The 21,916-nt window shown below is 40.0% G+C and overlaps 4 protein-coding genes across 5 annotated transcripts; all 4 read left to right on the top strand.

Annotated features, from left to right (window-relative positions):
• The first annotated feature begins 1,382 nt into the window (after window positions 1-1,382).
• LOC137036446 (gamma-crystallin M2-like) lies at window positions 1,383-2,174 on the top strand. Its single transcript, XM_067410616.1, has 3 exons — window positions 1,383-1,394; window positions 1,482-1,724; window positions 1,902-2,174. Exons 1-3 carry the CDS (start codon window positions 1,383-1,385, stop codon window positions 2,172-2,174), a joined length of 528 nt encoding a protein of 175 aa, XP_067266717.1.
• Window positions 2,175-5,235: 3,061 nt separating this feature from the next.
• Window positions 5,236-6,028, top strand: LOC137036510 (gamma-crystallin M2-like). Its single transcript, XM_067410728.1, has 3 exons — window positions 5,236-5,247; window positions 5,336-5,578; window positions 5,756-6,028. The coding sequence occupies exons 1-3, from the start codon at window positions 5,236-5,238 to the stop codon at window positions 6,026-6,028; spliced, it is 528 nt and encodes a 175-aa protein (XP_067266829.1).
• A 1,799-nt stretch (window positions 6,029-7,827) lies between these two features.
• LOC137036231 (gamma-crystallin M2-like) lies at window positions 7,828-10,767 on the top strand. Its single transcript, XM_067410267.1, has 3 exons — window positions 7,828-7,833; window positions 9,990-10,292; window positions 10,495-10,767. The coding sequence occupies exons 1-3, from the start codon at window positions 7,828-7,830 to the stop codon at window positions 10,765-10,767; spliced, it is 582 nt and encodes a 193-aa protein (XP_067266368.1).
• A 5,176-nt stretch (window positions 10,768-15,943) lies between these two features.
• LOC137036119 (gamma-crystallin M2-like) lies at window positions 15,944-21,514 on the top strand. Of its 2 annotated transcripts, XM_067410113.1 has the most exons (4): window positions 15,944-15,963; window positions 20,470-20,493; window positions 20,863-21,139; window positions 21,242-21,514. In XM_067410113.1, the coding sequence occupies exons 1-4, from the start codon at window positions 15,944-15,946 to the stop codon at window positions 21,512-21,514; spliced, it is 594 nt and encodes a 197-aa protein (XP_067266214.1). The 2 variants fall into 2 exon arrangements, with proteins under 2 accessions (XP_067266214.1, XP_067266215.1); XM_067410114.1 differs by lacking the exons at window positions 15,944-15,963; window positions 20,470-20,493 and adding an exon at window positions 20,751-20,759 and having other exon boundaries at window positions 20,897-21,139.
• The last annotated feature ends 402 nt before the right edge of the window (window positions 21,515-21,916 follow it).

Here is a 21,916-nt window from a genome sequence, read left to right as displayed (position 1 = left end):
TTTTATTTCAGGATTATTTGATGAATAGAAAGTTCAAAAGAACAGTGTTTATCTGAAATCTAATCTTTTGTAACATTATAAATGTCTTTACTGCCACTTTTGATTGATTTAAAGCATCCTTGCTGAATAGAAGTATTAATTTCTTTCATTTCTTTTCAAAAAAATTAAAGATTCTTACTGACCCCAAACTTTTGAATGGTAGTGTATAATGCTACAGAAGCTTTGTATTTCAGATAAATGCTGTTCTTTTGAACTTTCTATTCATCAAGGAATCCTGAAAAAAAAGTACACAACTGTTTTCAACATTGAAAATATTCATAAATGTTTATTGGTTCCAAATTTTTGGACTGTACTGTATATTATATATATATATATATATATATATATATATATATATATATATATATATATATATATATATATATATATATATATATATATATATATATTATTCATGAAAATAAAAATTTTGTCGAAACTATTTGAACTATGAGGATCTTTAAATCGTTGTTTTTCAGACATGGTTTAGGATGGTTTAGTTTTACTATAACCCCCACCCCAATAATTAGAAATGGCTAAATTGTCCCCCATAATATTTGATATTCTTTTGACGCTGTTCTGCTGAACTCCATTACACACTGCTCTGTTTGTTGTTAGAATGACAATAAGTTTTACATGTCACATGTTTAGGCTGTATACCATCAGCAATTTGAATTGAAAATATTCTATTATTTAAATAATTCATGTAAATCACAACTGAATGTGACAAGACAAGAAACATTTTGCATTTTTTTTTTACATATTAGACATACTAATAAGAGTGAGTGTGCTTATTTAAAAAAAAAAAATATATATATATATATATATATATATATATATATATATATATATTATTATTTGCAAACAGTTTACTTTATAACAACAGACCTGAAACTTTTACCTTTCTTTTTTTCTTTATTTCCTTAAATTCCTTTTAGTCATTTACTTATTTAATTCCTTTAAATAAAAAGACCATGCAATAACTCAAGAGAAGAAAAAAACCTTTGGTCGCCCCAATGTTCAATATATGGTTACGGCCTTATTTATAAACATTGACCTATACCCTATTAAATTTTATTTTTGCAGGTCTTAAATTTTTTAAAAAAAAGCCTGAAATTTGATTTTAAAAACCCTGAACATACCCTAAAAAACTTCTACATGCTAAGCTTTAGCTAGAACATGTTCTTTTTGATTTTGCACAGTCAGGAACTGACTAACAATAGATGCTGTGTAGTCTTTAGTCTTGGTCTAGTATAAAGGTACGGGTGACAGCAGTCAGACAACAAGCAGAATCAGCTTCAGCTTCTCCTTTGTGGAACTACTGAGGACCAACCAGCGCAACCATGATGGGCAAGGTAAACTTCGTTCCAGCTAACATTTTCAAAGTTTAATTTAATTGAAAGTAGAAAAAATCAAAATCACTGAAAGTTTATTCATTTCAGGTCATCTTCTACGAGGACAGGAACTTCCAGGGTCGCTCTTATGAGTGTATGGGTGACTGTGGTGACTTCTCCTCCTACCTGAGCCGCTGTCACTCTTGCAGAGTGGAGAGCGGATGCTGGATGATGTATGATCATCCCAACTACATGGGAAATGGGTATTTCTTCAGGAGGGGCGAGTACGCTGATTACATGTCTATGTTTGGAATGAGCAACTGGATCAGGTCCTGCCGTATGATCCCCATGGTGAGCTCAAAAGTAAAACTTATTTAAACTTGTGATATGTTAAATCCTGTATCGAGAATATCCTTTCAAAATGGTAATCCACATTACTAACTTGTTCTAAATTTAGTTTTACTTTTCCTATTGATTCTGATAAACTTTCCAAATAATGCTAAAAATTGACTTCTCTTTCCACTACAGTACAGGGGATCCTACAGAATGAGGATCTACGAGAGGGAGAACTTCATGGGTCAGATGTACGAGATGATGGATGACTGTGACAGCATCATGGACCGTTACCACATGTCTCAATGCCAGTCCTGTCATGTGATGGACGGCCACTGGCTCATGTATGAGCAGCCCCACTACAGAGGCAGGATGTGGTACTTCAGGCCTGGAGAGTACAGGAGCTTCAGCAACATGGGTGGCATGAGATTCATGAGCATGAGGCGTATCATGGACTCCTGGTACTAGTGTTTCAATAAAATTATTTCTCTACAACCCTAAACACTGCGCCTGCAAGATCCTTACTGTCCCTAATATTTGCATGTCTAATCAATCACAAAAAACAAAAACAAAAATCCAATGAATTAAAATAAAACAAAATTAAGGTTCATGAGACTAGAACAGTGGATTCTTTTTCCAAATACAGCCAGTTTTTGTAATAATAAAAAAAAAAATGCTATTAAAAACCTGACATCCTTACAGAGGAAGTGCAAAAGTCTGGAAAGCAGGGCAAGCTGTTGGATTTAGGGCCCAAGGCATCATTAAAATAGGCTTCAACAGTGTAAAAAAAATTACAAAAATACAGCATAAATAGTGATTTCAGTGTAGAAAATATTCTATGCAAGTTCAGACAGATTTATTTAAAAAATAAGATGATCACCTGATTCAAATACCATGTGGCTGTTTTATTTTTAACTCTTTGCAGTAGATGGGGAAAGTCATTTTTACTGCATACAAGGGTCTATTTCATGCTTTTAAGAGCCATCCAAATAAAACAATAATGGGTAAAAGATCTACTATAAAGCAAAATTACAAATTATAAGTTGCTGGCAAAAATCTTATTTTGTCAGAATACAGTGGTGCCCCTGGCTATACGGAAAATAAGCACACATACCCTGACTTCAACAGCGTTTCAAAGAGAACTCTGTAATGTGATTTCTACATCATGTACAGTATATCACTAATCATGAATGTTAATAAATAATACAGTGTTTACACAAAATGAACTGTGTTGAGCTGAGTAAGCAAAGAGGTCATTTACATAGAACACTTTTTTGCTTTTAAAAAACGTGACATACAGTGCAGCGCAAGAATGGGAAAACACAAGATTTAACAAAATGATTCAAAGACCCGGTGAGGTAATAAAACTACTCAGTGAAATTGAAAACTTAAGTCTACAGTGTGACAGTTAAATTAGGATGACTAAATATAAACTTATAGCTGCTGTGACACAGTCACCTTTAATTGTTTTTTTGTTTTGTTTTTTGTGTATGATTGATGAAAATCCTGCAGGTGCCACTGTACATGACTACTTTTGAATTGTTAACAAATAAAGATGATTTTTGCCTTGTGTAGTTACAGTATCTATCAACATTGTTGTTATCCATTCAGCTACAATTTTGAAGCTTTGTGCCATTTAAAGGGTTAGTTCACCCAAAAATGAAAATTCTGTCATTTATTACTTACCCTCATATCGTTTCACACCCGTAACACCTTTGTTAATCTTTGGAACACAAATGAAGATATTTTAGTTGAAATCCGATGGCTCCGTGAGGCCTGCATAGGGAGTAATGTCACTTCCTCTGTCAAGATCCATAAAGGTACTAAAAACATATTTAAATCGGTTCATGTGAGTACAGTGGCTCAATATTAATATTATAAAGCGACGAGAATACTTTTGGTGCGGCAAAAAAACTAAATAATGACTTATTTATTGATGGCCGATTTCAAAACACTGCTTCAGAAAGATTCGGAGCATAAATGAATCAGTGTATCGAATCATGAATCGGATCGCGGGTCAAACCGTCAAACTGCTGAAATCACGTGACTTTGGCGCTCTGAACTGCAGATTCGACACACTGATTCATCTGTGCTCCGATGCTTTCTGAAGCATTGTTTTGAAATCGGCCATCACTAAATAAGTCGTTGTTTTGTTTTTTTGCCGCACCAAAAGTATTCTTGTCGCTTTACTGTACTCACATGAACTGATTTAAATATGTTTTTAGTACCTTTATGGAGCTTAACAGAGGAAGTGACATTGCTCCCTATGGAGGCCTCACGGAGCCATCGGATTTCAACTTAAATATCTTAATTTGTGTTCTGAAGATTAACGAAGGTTTTACGGGTGTGGAACGACATTAGGGTAAGTAATAAATTACAGAATTTTCATTTTTGGGTGAACTAACCCTTTAAGCTCTGTTTATGTTACTGATCTCTAATTGTTTAATAAACTGTGATTTAAATTTAACACAAGTGTCTTGAGTATTAGTACATTTAAGAATCTTCATTATGATTAAGAACAATAGGTGGTAACAACAGATTATGGTAAAAGCTCTAACTTTTAAAACTATTGCAACATTATTGGCATCAGAAAGGTCCCTAAAGGATCTAAAGATTGTTCACTTTAAATGGTTTTTCTACTGCAAATCCTGAGAACATTTTTTTTACTATGCCAAAGAAGAGCAATGGTGAGGCTCAAGACAAGAAGCTTGAACCCAACTGCTGGATGTAATGTGCTTTGAATTTGAAAACCAAAAAGCAAACTGTTAGCCAACTGATGCAGGTAGACCAAACAATAATACATAAAGACAAAGAAACATGATTGTTACACACAACAGCCAATAACTTAAGAAAAAAAGACATCTAGAAATAATTAGGCTGTGAACCTAGAACAGACACAAGAAGAACATAACACAAGAACTCCAAAATGGAAACTTCAAAAGAAACATGATTGTGACACACAACAGCTAATTACTTAAAAAAGGACATCCAGAAATGATTAGGTTGTAAACTTAGATCAGACACAAAAAGAACATAACACAAGAACTTTAAAATGGAAACTTCAGGACTGGAATCCAGAATGAACACAATAAAATAAAATTAGGGGTCAAATGAACTTCCCTCAATTTACTGTACAGTTCTCTCAAATTACAGTTGGACTAAATGATGGATCCATCATGCTCCAAGTCTTGTTTTAGATTCTTCTTTCATTTTTTCATTCTAATACACAAGACAAAACAATGGGACCTCCTTGTTTATATATTTTTTTAGTGTTCGACATTTCAAATTTTTCATTTAGGGCAAATAAAAACTAGATTCCTGAAAATGTAAGGACTAAGATATACATACCAAGCTTTAACTAGAAAGGCCTCTATTCCAACTTGCACAGTCAGGAATTGACTAACAATAGATGCTGTGTAGTCTTTAGTCTTGGTCTAGTATAAAGGTACGGGTGACAGCAGTCAGACAACAAGCAGAATCAGCTTCAGCTTCTCCTTTGTGGAACTACTGAAGACCAGAGAGCGCAACCATGATGGGCAAGGTAAACTTCGTTCCAGCTAACATTTTCGAAGTTTAATTTAAATGAAAGTAGAAAAAAATCAAAATCACTGAAAGTTTATTCATTTCAGGTCATCTTCTACGAGGACAGGAACTTCCAGGGTCGCTCTTATGAGTGTATGGGTGACTGTGGTGACTTCTCCTCCTACCTGAGCCGCTGTCACTCTTGCAGAGTGGAGAGCGGATGCTGGATGATGTATGATCATCCCAACTATATGGGAAATGGGTATTTCTTCAGGAGGGGAGAGTACGCTGATTACATGTCTATGTTTGGAATGAGCAACTGGATCAGGTCCTGCCGTATGATCCCCATGGTGAGCTCAAAAGTAAAACTTATTTAAACTTGTGATATGTTAAATCCTGTATCGAGAATATCCTTTCAAAATGGTAATCCACATTACTAACTTGTTCTAAATTTAGTTTTACTTTTCCTATTGATTCTGATAAACTTTCCAAATAATGCTAAAAATTGACTTCTCTTTCCACTACAGTACAGGGGATCCTACAGAATGAGGATCTACGAGAGGGAGAACTTCATGGGTCAGATGTACGAGATGATGGATGACTGTGACAGCATCATGGACCGTTACCACATGTCTCAATGCCAGTCCTGTCATGTGATGGACGGCCACTGGCTCATGTATGAGCAGCCCCACTACAGAGGCAGGATGTGGTACTACAGGCCTGGAGAGTACAGGAGCTTCAGCAACATGGGTGGCATGAGATTCATGAGCATGAGGCGTATCATGGACTCCTGGTACTAGTGTTTCAATAAAATTATTTCTCTACAACCCTAAACACTGCGCCTGCAAGATCCTTACTGTCCCTAATATTTGCATGTCTAATCAATCACAAAAAACAAAAACAAAAATCCAATGAATTAAAATAAAACAAAATTAAGGTTCATGAGACTAGAACAGTGGATTCTTTTTCCAAATACAGCCAGTTTTTGTAATAAAAAAAATGCTATTAAAAACCTGACATCCTCACAGAGGAAGTGCAAAAGTCTGGAAAGCAGGGCAAGCTGTTGGATTTAGGGCCCAAGGCATCATGAAAATAGGCTTCAACAGTGTAAAAAAAATAATTACAAAAATACAGCATATATAAATAGTGATTTCAGTGTAGAAAATATTCTATGCAAGTTCAGACAGATTTGTTTAAAAAATAAGATGATCACCTGATTCAAATACCATGTGGCTGTTTTATTTTTAACTCTTTGCAGTAGATGGGGAAAGTCATTTTTACTGCATACAAGGGTCTATTTCATGCTTTTAAGAGCCATCCAAATAAAACAATAATGGGTAAAAGATCTACTATAAAGCAAAATTACAAATTATAAGTTGCTGGCAAAAATCTTATTTTGTCAGAATACAGTGGTGCCCCTGGCTATACGGAAAATAAGCACACATACCCTGACTTCAACAGCGTTTCAAAGAGAACTCTGTAATGTGATTTCTACATCATGTACAGTATATCACTAATCATGAATGTTAATAAATAATACAGTGTTTACACAAAATGAACTGTGTTGAGCTGAGTAAGCAAACAGGTCATTTACATAGGACACTTTTTTGCTTTTAAAAAACGTGACATACAGTGCAGCGCAAGAATGGGAAAACACAAGATTTAACAAAATGATTTAAAGACCCGATGAGGTAATAAAACTACTCAGTGAAATTGAAAACTTAAGTCTACAGTGTGACAGTTAAATTAGGATGACTAAATATAAACTTATAGCTGCTGTGACACAGTCACCTTTAATTGTTTTTTTTGTTTTTTTTTTGTGTATGATTGATGAAAATCCTGCAGGTGCCACTGTACATGACTACTTTTGAATTGTTAACAAATAAAGATGATTTTTGCCTTGTGTAGTTACAGTATCTATCAACATTGTTGTTATCCATTCAGCTACAATTTTGAAGCTTTGTGCCATTTAAAGGGTTAGTTCACCCAAAAATGAAAATTCTGTCATTTATTACTTACCCTCATATCGTTTCACACCCGTAACACCTTCGTTAATCTTTGGAACACAAATGAAGATATTTTAGTTGAAATCCGATGGCTCCGTGAGGCCTCCATAGGGAGTAATGTCACTTCCTCTGTCAAGATCCATAAAGGTACTAAAAACATATTTAAATCGGTTCATGTGAGTACAGTGGCTCAATATTAATATTATAAAGCGACGAGAATACTTTTGGTGCGGCAAAAAAACTAAATAACGACTTATTTAGTGATGGCCGATTTCAAAACACTGCTTCAGGAAGATTCGGAGCAGATTCGACACACTGATTCATCTGTGCTCCGATGCTTTCTGAAGCATTGTTTTGAAATCGGCCATCACTAAATAAGTCGTTATTTTGTTTTTTTGCCGCACCAAAAGTATTCTTGTCGCTTTACTATACTTACATGAACTGATTTAAATATGTTTTTAGTACCTTTATGGATCTTAACAGAGGAAGTGACATTGCTCCCTATGGAGGCCTCACGGAGCCATCGGATTTCAACTTAAATATCTTAATTTGTGTTCTGAAGATTAACGAAGGTTTTACGGGTGTGGAACGACATGAGGGTAAGTAAAAAATTACAGAATTTTCATTTTTGGGTGAACTAACCCTTTAAGCTCTGTTTATGTTACTGATCTCTAATTTTTTTAATAAACTGTGATTTAAATTTAACACAAGTGTCTTGAGTATTAGTACATTTAAGAATCTTCATTATGATTAAGAACAATAGGTAGTAACAACAGATTATGGTAAAAGCTCTAACTTTTAAAACTATTGCAACATCATTGGCATCAGAAAGGTCCCTAAAGGATCTAAAGATTGTTCACTTTAAATGGTTTTTCTACTGCAAATCCTGAGAACATTTTTTTTACTATGCCAAAGAGTAAGGGCGTAGATTTGGTTTCAACATTGGGGGGGTTAAGTGTTGGTATGCTGCCTGTTATTATTTTTTTTAATTAAAAAAAAAAAAAAAAAAAAAATCTGTTTTATGTGTAGTGTTATTGGATAATTTATTTCTTCTTTATCTATCTATCTATCTATCTATCTATCTATCTATCTATCTATCTATCTATCTATCTATCTATCTATCTATCATAACTTTATGGAATTTATCTATAACCAAATTCTAACATAACGGAGTGATTCTAAAAAGAAAGAAATTATGTTAAATATTGAAACCGCCAATAGGTGGCAGCGATTCAACGTTTTAATGAGTGAGCTACTTAAATCGTTCATTCAAGCCAATTCGTTCAAAAGTCCGATTAATTGAGGAAGAAAACAAACGCTGATGTGAATACTTTTGTCATTGATAAGACACTATTGAAAAATTAAGTAACAAAACAGATGGCGGTTTTGGTAACTGGTTACAGTTACACTGATAGTTATAGCTAAATTGCAATGGATTAGCTAGCTAAAATATGTGTGGAGTGTACCTAGCTATTACAATGTTTTCATACCTCCTCAGTACATGTTTTATTCTTTTTAACGTCCCTCTTTGAACAGAAGTTTAATATAGTTGGCTGGGCAATGGTTCTCTTCATTTTTTGGTGCTACCCGTGCTCTCCATTCAAACAGTAGAGCTCCACTCCCGCTGTTTTGGTGAAAGTGCGACGCGCATTGGTTGGGCGTTACCAATCGGTTCAATGGAAGGGGGGTACTTTTTGACTAATTTATTATGACAAACTCAGATTATAAACAAAATGATTGTTACAAAATAAATGAAATATACATATGTTAGTATAGATCTACTGTCATTTTCATGTTGAAATATCGGGGGGGTTGTAACTGATGGATTTGAATATTGGGGGGGTTACCTCCCCCCATCCCCCCCGCAAACTACGCCCCTGCCAAAGAGCAATGGTGAGGCTCAAGACAAGAAGCTTGAACCCAAATGCTGGATATAATGTGCTTTGAATTTGAAAAACAAAAAGCAAACTGTTAGCCAACTGATGCAGGTAGACCGAACAATAAAACATAAAGACAAAGAAACATGATTGTTACACACAACAGCCAATAACTTAAGAAAAAAAGACATCTAAAAAATAATTAGGCTGTGAACCTAGAACAGACACAAAAAGAACATAACACAAGAACTCCAAAATGGAAACTTCAAAAGAAACATGATTGTGACACACAACAGCTAATTACTTAAAAAAGGACATCCAGAAATGATTAGGTTGTAAACTTAGATCAGACACAAAAAGAACATAACACAAGAACTTCAAAATGGAAACTTTACACAATAAAATAAAATTAGGGGTCAAATGAACTTCCCTCAATTTACTGTACAGTTCTCTCAAATTACAGTTGGACTAAATGATGGATCCATCATGCTCCAAGTCTTGTTTTAGATTCTTCTTTCATTTTTTTCATTCTAATACACAAGACAAAACAATGGGACCTCCTTGTTTATATATTTTTTTAGTGTTCGACATTTCAAAATTTTCATTTAGGGCAAATAAAAACTAGATTCCTGAAAATGTAAGGACTAAGATCTACATACCAAGCTTTGGCTAGAATGGCCTCTATTCCAACTTGCACAGTCAGGAACTGACTAACAATAGGTGCTGTGTAGTCTTTAGTCTTGGTCTAGTATAAATGTACGGGTGACAGCAGTCAGCCAACAAGCAGAATCAGCTTCAGCTTCTCCTTTGTGGAACTACTGAGGACCAGCCAGCGCAACCATGAAGGTAAACTTTATTCCAGCTCCCATTCCATACAGTTTCACTCAAATATCTTTAATGTGGCATTTTCCTCACTTAAAATAATTTCTTATTTTCAGGTCACCTTTTATGAGGACAGGAACTTCCAGGGTCGCTCTTATGAGTGTACCGGCGACTGTGCCGACTTCTCCTCCTATGTGAGCAACTGTCACTCTTGCAGAGTGCACAGTGGATGCTGGATGATGTATGATCATCCCAACTACATGGGAAATCAGTATTTCTTTAGGAGGGGCGAGTACGCTGATTGTATGTCTATGTTTGGAATGAGCAACTGCATCAGGTCCTGCCGTATGATCTCTATGGTGAGCTCCATGAATCTGGTGACGTATTTATTAACTGACATTAGATAACAGTAAAATTAACTAAATTAATTTTAACCATTTATTTTGAAATCAGAACGGTGAACTGTGAGAGACAGACATAAATTGTTGTTGAAGTTAGACTACATGTGATAATGGTTCTTCCTTACTAATTTATACATAACTGACTTCTCTTCCACTACAGTACAGGGGATCCTACAGAATGAGGATCTACGAGAGGGAGAACTTCATGGGTCAGATGTATGAGATGATGAATGACTGTGACAATATCATGGACCATTACCGCATGTCTCACTGCCAGTCCTGTCATGTGATGGACGGCCACTGGCTCATGTATGAGCAGCCCCACTACAGAGGCAGGATGTGGTACTTCAGGCCTGGAGAGTACAGGAACTTCAGCGATATGGATGGCATGAGATTCATGAGCATGAGGCGTATCATGGACTCCTGGTACTAGTGTTCAAATGTTTCAATAAAATGGTAACTCAACAACATAAAACTGTCATTATTGCTAATATTTGCATGTGTAATCCACCAAAAAACACACAACCTCATAAGTTAGAAAGGCTTACGAGTCAGAGCCATAGCCATAGCCTAGAGGGCAGTTCTCTAACTTCGACAATATCCTGAGTCTTGGCTTGCTGTCTTTTTTTGCTCCCTTTTTCCTTTTTCCTCCATCATTCATATTAGAAATAGTACAGGAATGAGCCACAAATTGATCCAGACTCAAACTGTTTAAGGCCAATACCCAACACTGCATGGGAGCTAATCTAGACGTTTGCATTTAAGTGGCCATATCATGAGTAAATCTAGTCTTAATAATTTGCCATATTGTTCATATCACTTTTGCATTTCCTTTTGCATTTTCCTCTGCCTAAATGCTTTGATGCAGGGGCCCAAGGCAATTACCTATATTTGCAATCAACCCCGCAGAGACTGTAACAATTAACAAATGTATGTTTTTTTTTTTTAAAAGAAGAGTTAAATACATAGTAAAATACATTAAATAACAGGGGTGTAACAGTACACAAAAATGATGGTTCAGTATGTACTTCAGTTATGAAGTCAAGGTTCACTATTAAACGGCTAATAGACAGCTATTAAATGTCTTTTAAATGCAAAATTGCTTGCTGGGGCACATATTAGTAGCAAATTAAAAGTTAATAGTATTAAATATGAATTTAGTTATAGGATTCTTTCATAATACAGCTATGTCATAATTATTCAAGCCCTATTCAACATTGCGGTTTTTAAATCACTAGTGGTATGGGGTGGTAAGAAAAAAAAATTGATGCATCACTATTCTCTCTCAAATGATTCTGGATAGATTCTGAGAATTTCATAATCGTTTTTAACTGCAGATGTGTGATGACGCTCGTATTCTTCTTGCTTCCAATTCCTCACACACCACTCGAAACTTTCATTAAATAATCTTTCATAAAGTTCAGAAAGGTTGACGCGAATTACTAGGACATTTGCGGGCTTCATTGCACAAGATATGCGCTGAGAGAAAAGTGCGCTATGCCTGATGTCACATTTGCAGTGCGCAGTCTCACCCGCCTGTATTTTCCTTACAAATGCAATACGAAAGCATCATTTATATTGTTTGGAATGCGAATATATAAAAATATTAAACTCACTGACAGAAGTTTGCTTTCAATTTCAAATGCTCACGTGTGCTTTGTGAAGAATGCTCGTGCATATGGCTGTGTGCGACTCCATTTGAGTGCTTAAATGTACTTGCACTTTCGACAGGACAAACCACATCTTATATTTCAAAAGAGATCTGGGCATTAGTGTGAATGCAGCTTATTAGATCTCTCGCCGTCTATAATGTCATCAGTATTAATCAAACAACAATAAAGCCGAGAAAGAGAACAATCACTCACAGCTCTTGAATGGAAAATGTTCAGATACTCTTAAATGTCACAGACACGCCAGGCTCCACCTCACCACAGTACCCACGCACCCAATCACCAGCGTACTGATCACCGCCACCTGCATCCCATTCACTCGGCAATCACCAGCACTACAAAACCACCACACTCACACACACTCACTGTCCGGTCTCATTTGCAATACCTTGTGTTTATGCTTACCTTAAGGACTCCCCTTCATCATACTTACCTGCTCCAGCGATCTCCTTCATCTCCTTCGTCTCCTGGTCCCTCCATGTGCTTACCCTTCTGTGTGTGTGAGTGTCTCCAACGTCTTCCCTCATCTCATCTCAGCTCCTGGATTAACAAACCATACAAGGACAGTATTACTCTCTATTCATCTCTCAAGAACCTGATAACAGCTATTACCTCTCTGTGTTCACATATTGTTCAAATAAACTCACCTGGATTGCTTTTATCTCTGCCTCCGTGTCTATATCATAACAGAAGACCGGACCTTAACAACTAACGGCATGAGTACTAACGATCCATTCCAGGAACTCGTGGACGTGCTGCGTCGAGCACTCACACCACAGCCCTCAACATCGTCATCCCTTAACACGGCTGTCTCCGCACCCACCAGCACCGCTCCTTCACCTGCATTCACCGCCAGTCCCATGGCCAAACCGGCGCCCTACTCTGGATCGGCGGAGGAATGCAGCGGATTCCTTCTCCAATGTGGGCTGGTCCTGGAGATGCAGCCGCACCTCTACACCACAGACACGGCTAAAATAGCGTTCATTATTTCACAACTGCAAGGGAAGGCTCTGCAATGGGCAGATTCGTTATGGACCCAGAAAGGCCCAGTCGTCCAATTCTATTCGGCGTTCGTCTCCCACTTCCGGGAAGTATTTGGGAAACCTCTGACTGATTCCTCGACTGGTGAGAAACTTTATAATCTAAAGCAAAGAAACCTATCTGTTAACGAATATGCCTTGCAGTTTCGAACGCTAGCCGCCACCAGCGGATGGAACGAGCAAGCCCTCATCACCACGTTCCGTCAGGGGCTGGAACCCTCCGTGCGGCTGCATCTCGCTGCATACGAGGACTCCATGGGATTAGAACGCTTCATCCAACTAGCCATCCGCGTGGGGTCCCGTATGCAGTCGTGTATTCAAGAACACCAGGGCCAGTCATCCACCACCAACCTCCTCCGTCGGTCCGAACCCGTCAGCTCCCCAGAACCAGCCAACGAACCCATACAAATAGATCATTCTTGTCTCACCCCAAACGAAAGACAAAGAAGGCTGGCCCTGAATCTCTGTCTCTATTGCGGAACTATGGGGCATAATCTCTCCACATGCCCAATACGTCCTCCTCGACCCGTAGAAAATGAAACCCCTCACTACAACTGTAACCCTTACTGCTGCTAACATCTCTGTTCCAGTGGTGGCGCTCCTTGATTCAGGGTCAGCCGGAAACTTCATCTCAGGCACCCTCTGTAGACAACTCAACCTTAAGATCTCTCCTTCACAGACGAGCTATCAAATCCACTCCATCACGGGCAAACCCCTAAGCCGCAAACACATCCGTCACTGCGTGGGTCCACTTCAACTCAGCATCGGAATCCTGCACACTGAACACATCCATTTGCTGGTTCTGGAGGAATCCACCGCTGACGTGGTTCTAGGGCGCCCGTGGTTGGAACTACACAACCCCAACATCTCCTGGCGCACGGGCGAAGTCCTGAAGTGGGGCGATCACTGCTTCCCAGACTGCTTCCCAGCGCTTCCTGTTCCGAAATCTCCACTCTCCAAGCCTCTTCTCGTGAATGCCACGTCCATCGAGAGCCCTGTTGAGAAGCGCTCCGTAGATGTTCCCCCTGACTACGCCCCCTTCAGCGACGTTTTCTGCCCGCAACGCGCCTCCAAGCTTCCTCCACACCGGCCATGGGACTGCGCCATTGATCTGCTGCCGGGTGAACCAGTGCCCAGGGGACGCATATACCCCCTGTCCATACCGGAGGAGAAGGCCATGGAGGAATACATCAAAGAGGCACTCGAACAAGGTTACATCCGCCCGTCTACTTCCCCTGCTGCTTCAAGCTTCTTCTTCGTGGCAAAGAAGGACGGAGGCTTGAGGCCCTGCATCGATTACCGTGCACTCAACAAAATAACCATAAAGTTCCGCTATCCACTTCCCCTCGTCCCAGCGGCCCTGGAACATCTCCGCGGTGCCACTGTGTTCACGAAGTTGGACCTCCGCAGCGCGTATAACCTCATCCGGATACGTGAGGGGGATGAGTGGAAGACCGCCTTTGTCACGCCCACTGGACACTACGAATACCTCGTGATGCCGTATGGCCTGGTCAACGCCCCCTCCGTATTCCAGGATTTCATCCACGAGGTGCTCCGGGAGTTTCTCCATAAGTCCGTTCTGGTTTATATAGATGACATCCTCATCTACTCCCGGAGCTTGGCCGAACATCGCCACCACGTTGCGGAGGTCCTCCAGCGCTTACGGCAGTTCCATCTCTTCCTCAAGGCTGAAAAATGCTCATTCCACCAACCCTCCGTCCAGTTCCTGGGGTACGTGATTGATCACAGTGGCATCCGGATGGACGAGGGGAAGGTCTCCGCCATACAGTCCTGGCCCACTCCTACCACTATCAAAGAACTCCAAAGATTCCTAGGCTTCTCCAATTTCTACCGCCGGTTCATCAAGAATTACAGTACTATCGTCAGTCCACTCACCAACCTACTCCGTCACCAGCCCAAGTCTCTGTCCTGGTCTCCACTAGCCACCAACGCCTTTGAGACCCTGAAGAAAGCCTTCACCACCGCTCCCCTCCTCGTCCACCCTAACCCGGACCTCCCGTTCATAGTAGAGGTGGACGCATCTACCACCGGAGTGGGAGCGGTCCTTTCACAGCAGCAGGGGACACCAAGTAGACTCCATCCATGCGCCTTCTTCTCCCGCAAGCTCAACCCGGCGGAGGTCAACTACGACATCGGTGACCGCGAACTCCTGGCCGTCAAGCTTGCCCTTGAGGAGTGGAGGCATTGGTTGGAGGGAGCTACTCACCCGTTTCAAGTTCTCACTGATCACAAGAACCTCGAATATCTGAAGGCCGCTAAGAGACTCAACCCTCGCCAAGCTCGCTGGGCTATGTTCTTCTCTAGATTCAACTTCTCCATCTCCTACCGTCCTGGTTCTAAGAATACGAAAGCTGATGCCTTATCTCGCCTCTATGCTCCTGAGGAAAAGCCCGAAAAACCTGATACTATTCTGCCGGAGTCCATCTTCGTGAGCCCAATCCAGTGGTCCGAGGAAACCATTCCCTCCGCCAATGCCTCCACACGCACTCCGCCGGGTTGCCCACCGGGCTTGCAGTACATAACACGGGCACGTCGCACTCCACTCCTGCACAACGTTCACTCTTCACTTGGCACTGGTCACCCGGGGGTCAAGGAGACCCTCTCGTTGCTCAAACAACGCTTCTGGTGGCCCAACATGGCCAACGACGTCAGGAGGTACGTGCAGGGCTGCAGGGAGTGCGCCATCTCCAAGAGCCCACGCCATCTTCCCACCGGCAAGCTCTTTCCTCTGCCCGTTCCTGAGAGACCCTGGTCACACCTGGGAGTGGACTTTGTCACCGATCTCCCCGAATCTGACGGTCACACATGAATCCTGGTGGTAGTGGACCGCTTCTCAAAGTCCTGCCGATTAATACCCCTGGAGGGTCTACCTACCGCCATGGCCACCGCAGAACTAATGTTTAATCATGTCTTTCGCTATTATGGATTACCTGAAGACATCGTCTCCGACAGAGGACCCCAGTTTGTCTCCCACGTCTGGAAAGCCTTCTTCTCCCTCCTGGGTGTGACCGTCAGCCTATCGTCTGGATACCATCCTCAGTCGAACGGGCAGACGGAACGGAAGATCCAGGAGATCGGCCGCTTCCTGCGTACCTTCTGTCACGGCCACCAGAACTCCTGGAACCAGTACCTGGGTTGGGCCGAGTACGCACAGAACTCCCTCCGCCAAGCCTCAACAGGACTAACACCCTTCCAGTGCGTACTCGGCTACCAACCCCCGATGTTCCCCTGGGACGGGGAACCCTCCGACGTTCCAGCAGTCGACTACTGGTTCCGGGAGAGCGAGAGGGTGTGGGACTCAGCTCACCACCAGCTGCAGAGAGCCCTGCGCAGACGCAAGATGGCAGCCGACCTTCGTCGCTCCGAGGATCCTGACTACCAGCCGGGGCAGAAGGTCTGGCTGTCCACCCGGGACATCAGGATGCGTCTGCCCTGCAAGAAGCTGAGTCCCCGCTTCATTGGCCCATTCACCATCCTTCGGCAGATCAACCCCGTCACCTATCGTCTCCAACTCCCGGCACAGTATAGCAGAATTCACCCTACATTTCACGTGTCCCTACTCAAACCTTACCACCCTTCTGTTGTTCCCTCCACAGAGCCTGACGTGGCAGCCACCGAGCCCCCCCTTCCACTTCTCCTAGAAGACGGCACAGCCTACGTGGTCCACGAGATCCTGGATTCCCGGCGCCGTGGTGGTAAACTCGAATACCTCGTGGACTGGGAGGACTATGGTCCCGAGGAACGCTCATGGATTCCCAGGAACGATATCCTTGATCCTCTTCTGTTACAGAACTTCCATACCAACCATCCAGACAGACCTGCCCCACGACCCAGGGGAAGACCACCACAACGTCGGGGTCCGCGGCCCTCAGGAGCGGGCCGTGGGAGGGGGGGTACTGTCACAGACACGCCAGGCTCCACCTCACCACAGTACCCACGCACCCAATCACCAGCGTACTGATCACCGCCACCTGCATCCCATTCACTCGGCAATCACCAGCACTACAAAACCACCACACTCACACACACTCACTGTCCGGTCTCGTTTGCAATACCTTGTGTTTATGCTTACCTTAAGGACTCCCCTTCATCATACTTACCTGCTCCAGCGATCTCCTTCATCTCCTTCGTCTCCTGGTCCCTCCATGTGCTTACCCTTCTGTGTGTGTGTCTCCAACGTCTTCCCTCATCTCATCTCAGCTCCTGGATTAACAAACCATACAAGGACAGTATTACTCTCTATTCATCTCTCAAGAACCTGATAACAGCTATTACCTCTCTGTGTTCACATATTGTTCAAATAAACTCACCTGGATTGCTTTTATCTCTGCCTCCGTGTCTATATCATAACATTAAATACTGAAAGAATTCTTTGTTTATTGCTTGTAATATGTTTTTTTTTTCTTCTTTATTATTTACTTGCTCTTATGTTTTGAAGCTATTAGTTTATATATTTAAAATTTTTACCATTAATTTGTAAAATGTTTTAATTTGTAATTGTTTAAAAAGTACTTCTAATTACCTGTGAAATAAAAAGTAGATCAAGTATCAGTTTTGGAATCTTACAGAATCGGAATGAGATTGTTAGGTGCCAAAAGATTCCCACCCCTAGTATAATAGTGTACAAAATTGTGTTAAAACACAATTAAGACTTTGGGAATAATGAAAATTAGCTTTAGTTGTGACACATGCATAAATTTGGCCAATGCATGTTCTGAAGTTGAGTAGCAAATATGGCTATGACAAAAGAGCTCTCTACAAGAAGAAGCTACAAAAAGGCTATGGCTACAAGAACATTTCCAAGACACTAAAAGTTCCTGGAGACACATTGGGAATTTGGTTTGTAAGCGTAAAGTGTATAGTTCCATAGCAAACCTTCCAGAGCCTAGAAGAAAAAGCACAATTTCATCAAGGGAAATAAGATATTTGATCAGAGCAGCTAAGAAAAACCCTTGATTTACTGCCAAAGACTTGCTAGACAACCTGATGAAAGGAAGACAAAAAATGTCAGTGCAAACTATAAGAATAACACTAAACAAGGACACCTTGACTAACACCACTCTTGACCAAGAGAACATAAAAGGCTGACTTGAATATGATAAAATGAATTTGGCCTGTGTGAGAATGAACTAGTATGTGGAGTTCTGGAAGTATGTTTTATGGAGTGGTGAGTTCAAACTCTTATTTTTTGGACCTATAGATCAGTAGTACCTGTATGTCTGGCACAAAAAAGGAATGACTAATGGCCAGAAGAACACCATCCTCAGGGTCAAAGATGGAGGTGGGTCAGTCTTATTATGGGGATGTTTTACTGCTGCAGGAAGGTGAATCTTGACCATGGATCACGTCATGGATTCTTTAAAGTATCAGGCCATTTTTGTAATCAAAGATTATGATGCTTTCAGTGCATAAACTGAAGCTTTACTGGATATTTGGACTTTCCAGCAGGCCAATGATTCCAAGTATAAATCCAAAATGATCAAAGATTGGTTGAGGGATCAATCCTGAAATGTTCCTGTGTGGCCTGCTCATTTATTCATCAAGTCCCAGCCCCATAGACAAGGCTATGTACTCTGTACTGGAAACAGAAATGATTGGTTCGCCTTTAAAGTCTTTTGGGTTCAAGTCGTTCATACATCAAGTCACAGCTCCATAGGCACAATGCAGAAACTGAAATGAATAGTTCATCTCTCGAGTCTTCAAGGAATTATCATAATTATCAAAAGATATGTGCAATAAACATTTATTTCCCTTCTGACCAATCTTTTTAATACAAATATTAGATCAATATGTTCAGTATTCATATAGGAAAATACATTTTTATACTAGCTAAAAAACAAAACAAAAAAAATTTGTTCGTTTTTTGTACTTGTTTGTAAGGAGTGCTCATGAATTGTCACGTGAAAAAAAGAACAAAGGACTCGGAACCGAAGAGATGAACTAATCATTTCTGTTTCTGCATTCAGCCTATGCGGCTGTGACGTGATGAATGAACGACTCGAACCCGAAAGACTCAAGAAGCGAACTAATCATTCATGTTCTTGTACAGATTACATAGCCTTGTCTATGGGGCTGAGACTTGATCAATGAACGAATCAAACCCAAAAGAAGTGAACTAATCAACCTAGTGATCAGGTTTCCTGTACAGAACCTATGGGATGTTGCGCATACACGGTCAACACAAAATGAACGAATCACTCTCTGAGACAACTCGTTGGTCTCAAGTCATGTTAACGATTTGTTCAAACTTAACAAATCGTTCATAAACTACACTAGTCAGAAGCTAATAAGAACTAACAGGCAATGCTTATTTGAGGTTATAAAGAGTAAAGGATTCGCTACAATATTTAACTTTTAGGTTAATAATTTTGTATATGGATGTTTAGAGCCATTTTGTTTTTGCAATATGCTGCTATTTTCTGCTATCACACTGCTATTACACTATATAAAAATACATTACAGACTGACAGAATGACTTTAAATCAACAGTCCAGTTTTCTACATTTACATTATGTGCTCTTTTATCAAAAACAAATCACTACTGGAATGCACACTAGCATCAGCCTGCACTACATCAAATAGACTACACCTTTGAACACTGTATTTCAAAAACATTTAAAATGCTATCTTAAATGGGCTACCTTAAATTTTGTCATCATTTACCCAACTTCATTACAAACCATTAATTTCTTGTGTGTTTTTGTCCATTTAATTAAAGTCAGTGGTGCCCGATTTTGTTTGGAGTATTTTTTAGAGAACCCTCTCTATGAATATAATTTTTACTTAACATTTTGTTTGTTCCATATTCTACCCCACTTTGTTATGTAAATGAAAGTACAAAAATCAAGATATTGTAGGCTCAATGGTAGCGTACTTTCACAATACAACTGAGTCATGGAGTTTTAGACCCTGTCGAATTTGAGAACAATCAGTGTCATTTCCCGACACTATTCACTCTCTCTATTTCAGTATGTTCCTGTTACTCTCTACTGTGTTATACCATGAAGCAAAGCATTCAATAAATTAAAAACTATATAATTTAAAAAAAACCAACAGACCACAGGCAGGGACGAACTGTCATGCCATCTATTTAATTTTTAGTGGTGGATCCTGGAATATGCAACATAGAATGGCACTGTCTAGTTTCACTTATTGCATCCATTTTAAGTTACATGACTGCAATAAAATATGCTCAGAATAGAGAAAAAAAAAAAAAAACCTCAGAATCACCACAAAGAAAATTTTGATATTACTATTGATTAGACTATGAAAATATGACAGAGCACAAAATGAATCTGCCATCTTCAGATCATTCACTTAGCTTTAGATATTTTGGATCCTTCCTCCAAATGTACTCATTCAAAAGAATCTTTTCTGTCCCAAAAAGCATTTTAAATGAATCAGGGGAGAAAATGCTGAAAACACTCCCCTCATTCTTGTCGAAAAAAAAAAATGGAATCAAAAAGGAACCAATGGAACAGGTGGAGAGCATGATCTAGTCACGTGTAGAACGGAAAACACAGTTGACTACGTAAAAGGCCAGTGCACTGTATTGCTGGGTCAGGCATTCATATACAATAGGGAACACACAGTCTTTGAACTGGGAAAGGTATATAAAGATAGCAAGTGCAAAGAACAGTGCATTGGAGCCATATCAACTTGTTGACAGTTGACCAACTGACATCATGGGCAAAGTGCGTTCTTAACATTTTGATTTACATGATAAATTGTTATATAGTATATTAAACATAAATTGTAATGTATCTTGAAAGAATATTTGGAATTTGGCAACATGATCAACCAATTAACACAATTTATGAATAATTTGCAGGTCATCTTCTACGAGGACAGGAACTTCCAGGGTCGCTCTTATGAGTGCATGAGCGACTGTGCTGACATGTCCTCCTACATGAGCCGCTGTCACTCTTGCAGAGTGGAGAGCGGATGCTGGATGATGTATGATCATCCCAACTACATGGGAAATGGGTATTTCTTCAGGAGGGGCGAGTACGCTGATTACATGTCTATGTTTGGAATGAGCAACTGCATCAGGTCCTGCCGTATGATCCCCATGGTGAGCCCAATTAAAGCTTATAAATTTGTGTTTTTATTTTAACATTTTTTTTTTTTTTCTGGCTGATAAACTTAAATTAAACTGACTTATCTTCCACTACAGTACAGGGGATCCTACAGAATGAGGATCTACGAGAGGGAGAACTTCATGGGTCAGATGTACGAGATGATGGATGACTGTGACAGCATCATGGACCGTTACCGCATGTCTCAATGCCAGTCCTGTCATGTGATGGACGGCCACTGGCTCATGTATGAGCAGCCCCACTACAGAGGCAGGATGTGGTACTTCAGGCCTGGAGAGTACAGGAGCTTCAGCAACATGGGTGGCATGAGATTCATGAGCATGAGGCGTATCATGGACTCCTGGTACTAGTGTTTTAGCACTGTAATAAATTAATTTCTCTATAAAAATAAAATTTAAGAAAATGCCATGAAACTCATTTAAGTGTCATTAATATTTGTATTTGCGTCATGAGATAATTCACAATCACACAAAATTTTATTAAACACTAAACACCTGCAGGCGGGCATGACTTCATCTTCAGATATGAGAATGAGTGTTATGACATTTATAAGCATGAGACATGCCATAAATGTTTTTTGTTTTTTTAAATGAGAACAAATAAAATTTGAATTCAGCAGCTTACAAAATCATTTCAGCAACTTCATCTTTCTCCACTGACAGCCATTAAAAATTTACCAAAATTATCCCACACATGTATTGAGCTTGCAAGCAGTAAAAACCTATCTATCACCTGTCACACGCAGGAATATA

The sequence above is a fragment of the Chanodichthys erythropterus genome, chromosome 14, assembly GCF_024489055.1.
Source record: "Chanodichthys erythropterus isolate Z2021 chromosome 14, ASM2448905v1, whole genome shotgun sequence".
Taxonomy (NCBI): domain Eukaryota; kingdom Metazoa; phylum Chordata; class Actinopteri; order Cypriniformes; family Xenocyprididae; genus Chanodichthys; species Chanodichthys erythropterus.
The sequence above is the reverse complement of the archived record's forward strand: the minus strand, read 5'-3'. Positions and strand labels throughout refer to the sequence as shown.

What these genes read in the sequence shown, in the direction of transcription:
- LOC137036446 (XM_067410616.1), top strand. An exon ending in CCTGCCGTATGATCCCCATG is followed by an intron (nt 1,725 to 1,901) that starts GTGAGCTCAAAA and finishes TTTCCACTACAG; the next exon opens with TACAGGGGATCCTACAGAAT.
- LOC137036510 (XM_067410728.1), top strand. An exon ending in CCTGCCGTATGATCCCCATG is followed by an intron (nt 5,579 to 5,755) that starts GTGAGCTCAAAA and finishes TTTCCACTACAG; the next exon opens with TACAGGGGATCCTACAGAAT.
- LOC137036231 (XM_067410267.1), top strand. An exon ending in CCTGCCGTATGATCTCTATG is followed by an intron (nt 10,293 to 10,494) that starts GTGAGCTCCATG and finishes CTTCCACTACAG; the next exon opens with TACAGGGGATCCTACAGAAT.
- LOC137036119 (XM_067410113.1), top strand. Translation starts at nt 15,944, where the DNA reads ATGGCCACCGCAGAACTAAT. An exon ending in ATGGCCACCGCAGAACTAAT is followed by an intron (nt 15,964 to 20,469) that starts GTTTAATCATGT and finishes TAAATGAATCAG; the next exon opens with GGGAGAAAATGCTGAAAACA. An exon ending in CCTGCCGTATGATCCCCATG is followed by an intron (nt 21,140 to 21,241) that starts GTGAGCCCAATT and finishes CTTCCACTACAG; the next exon opens with TACAGGGGATCCTACAGAAT.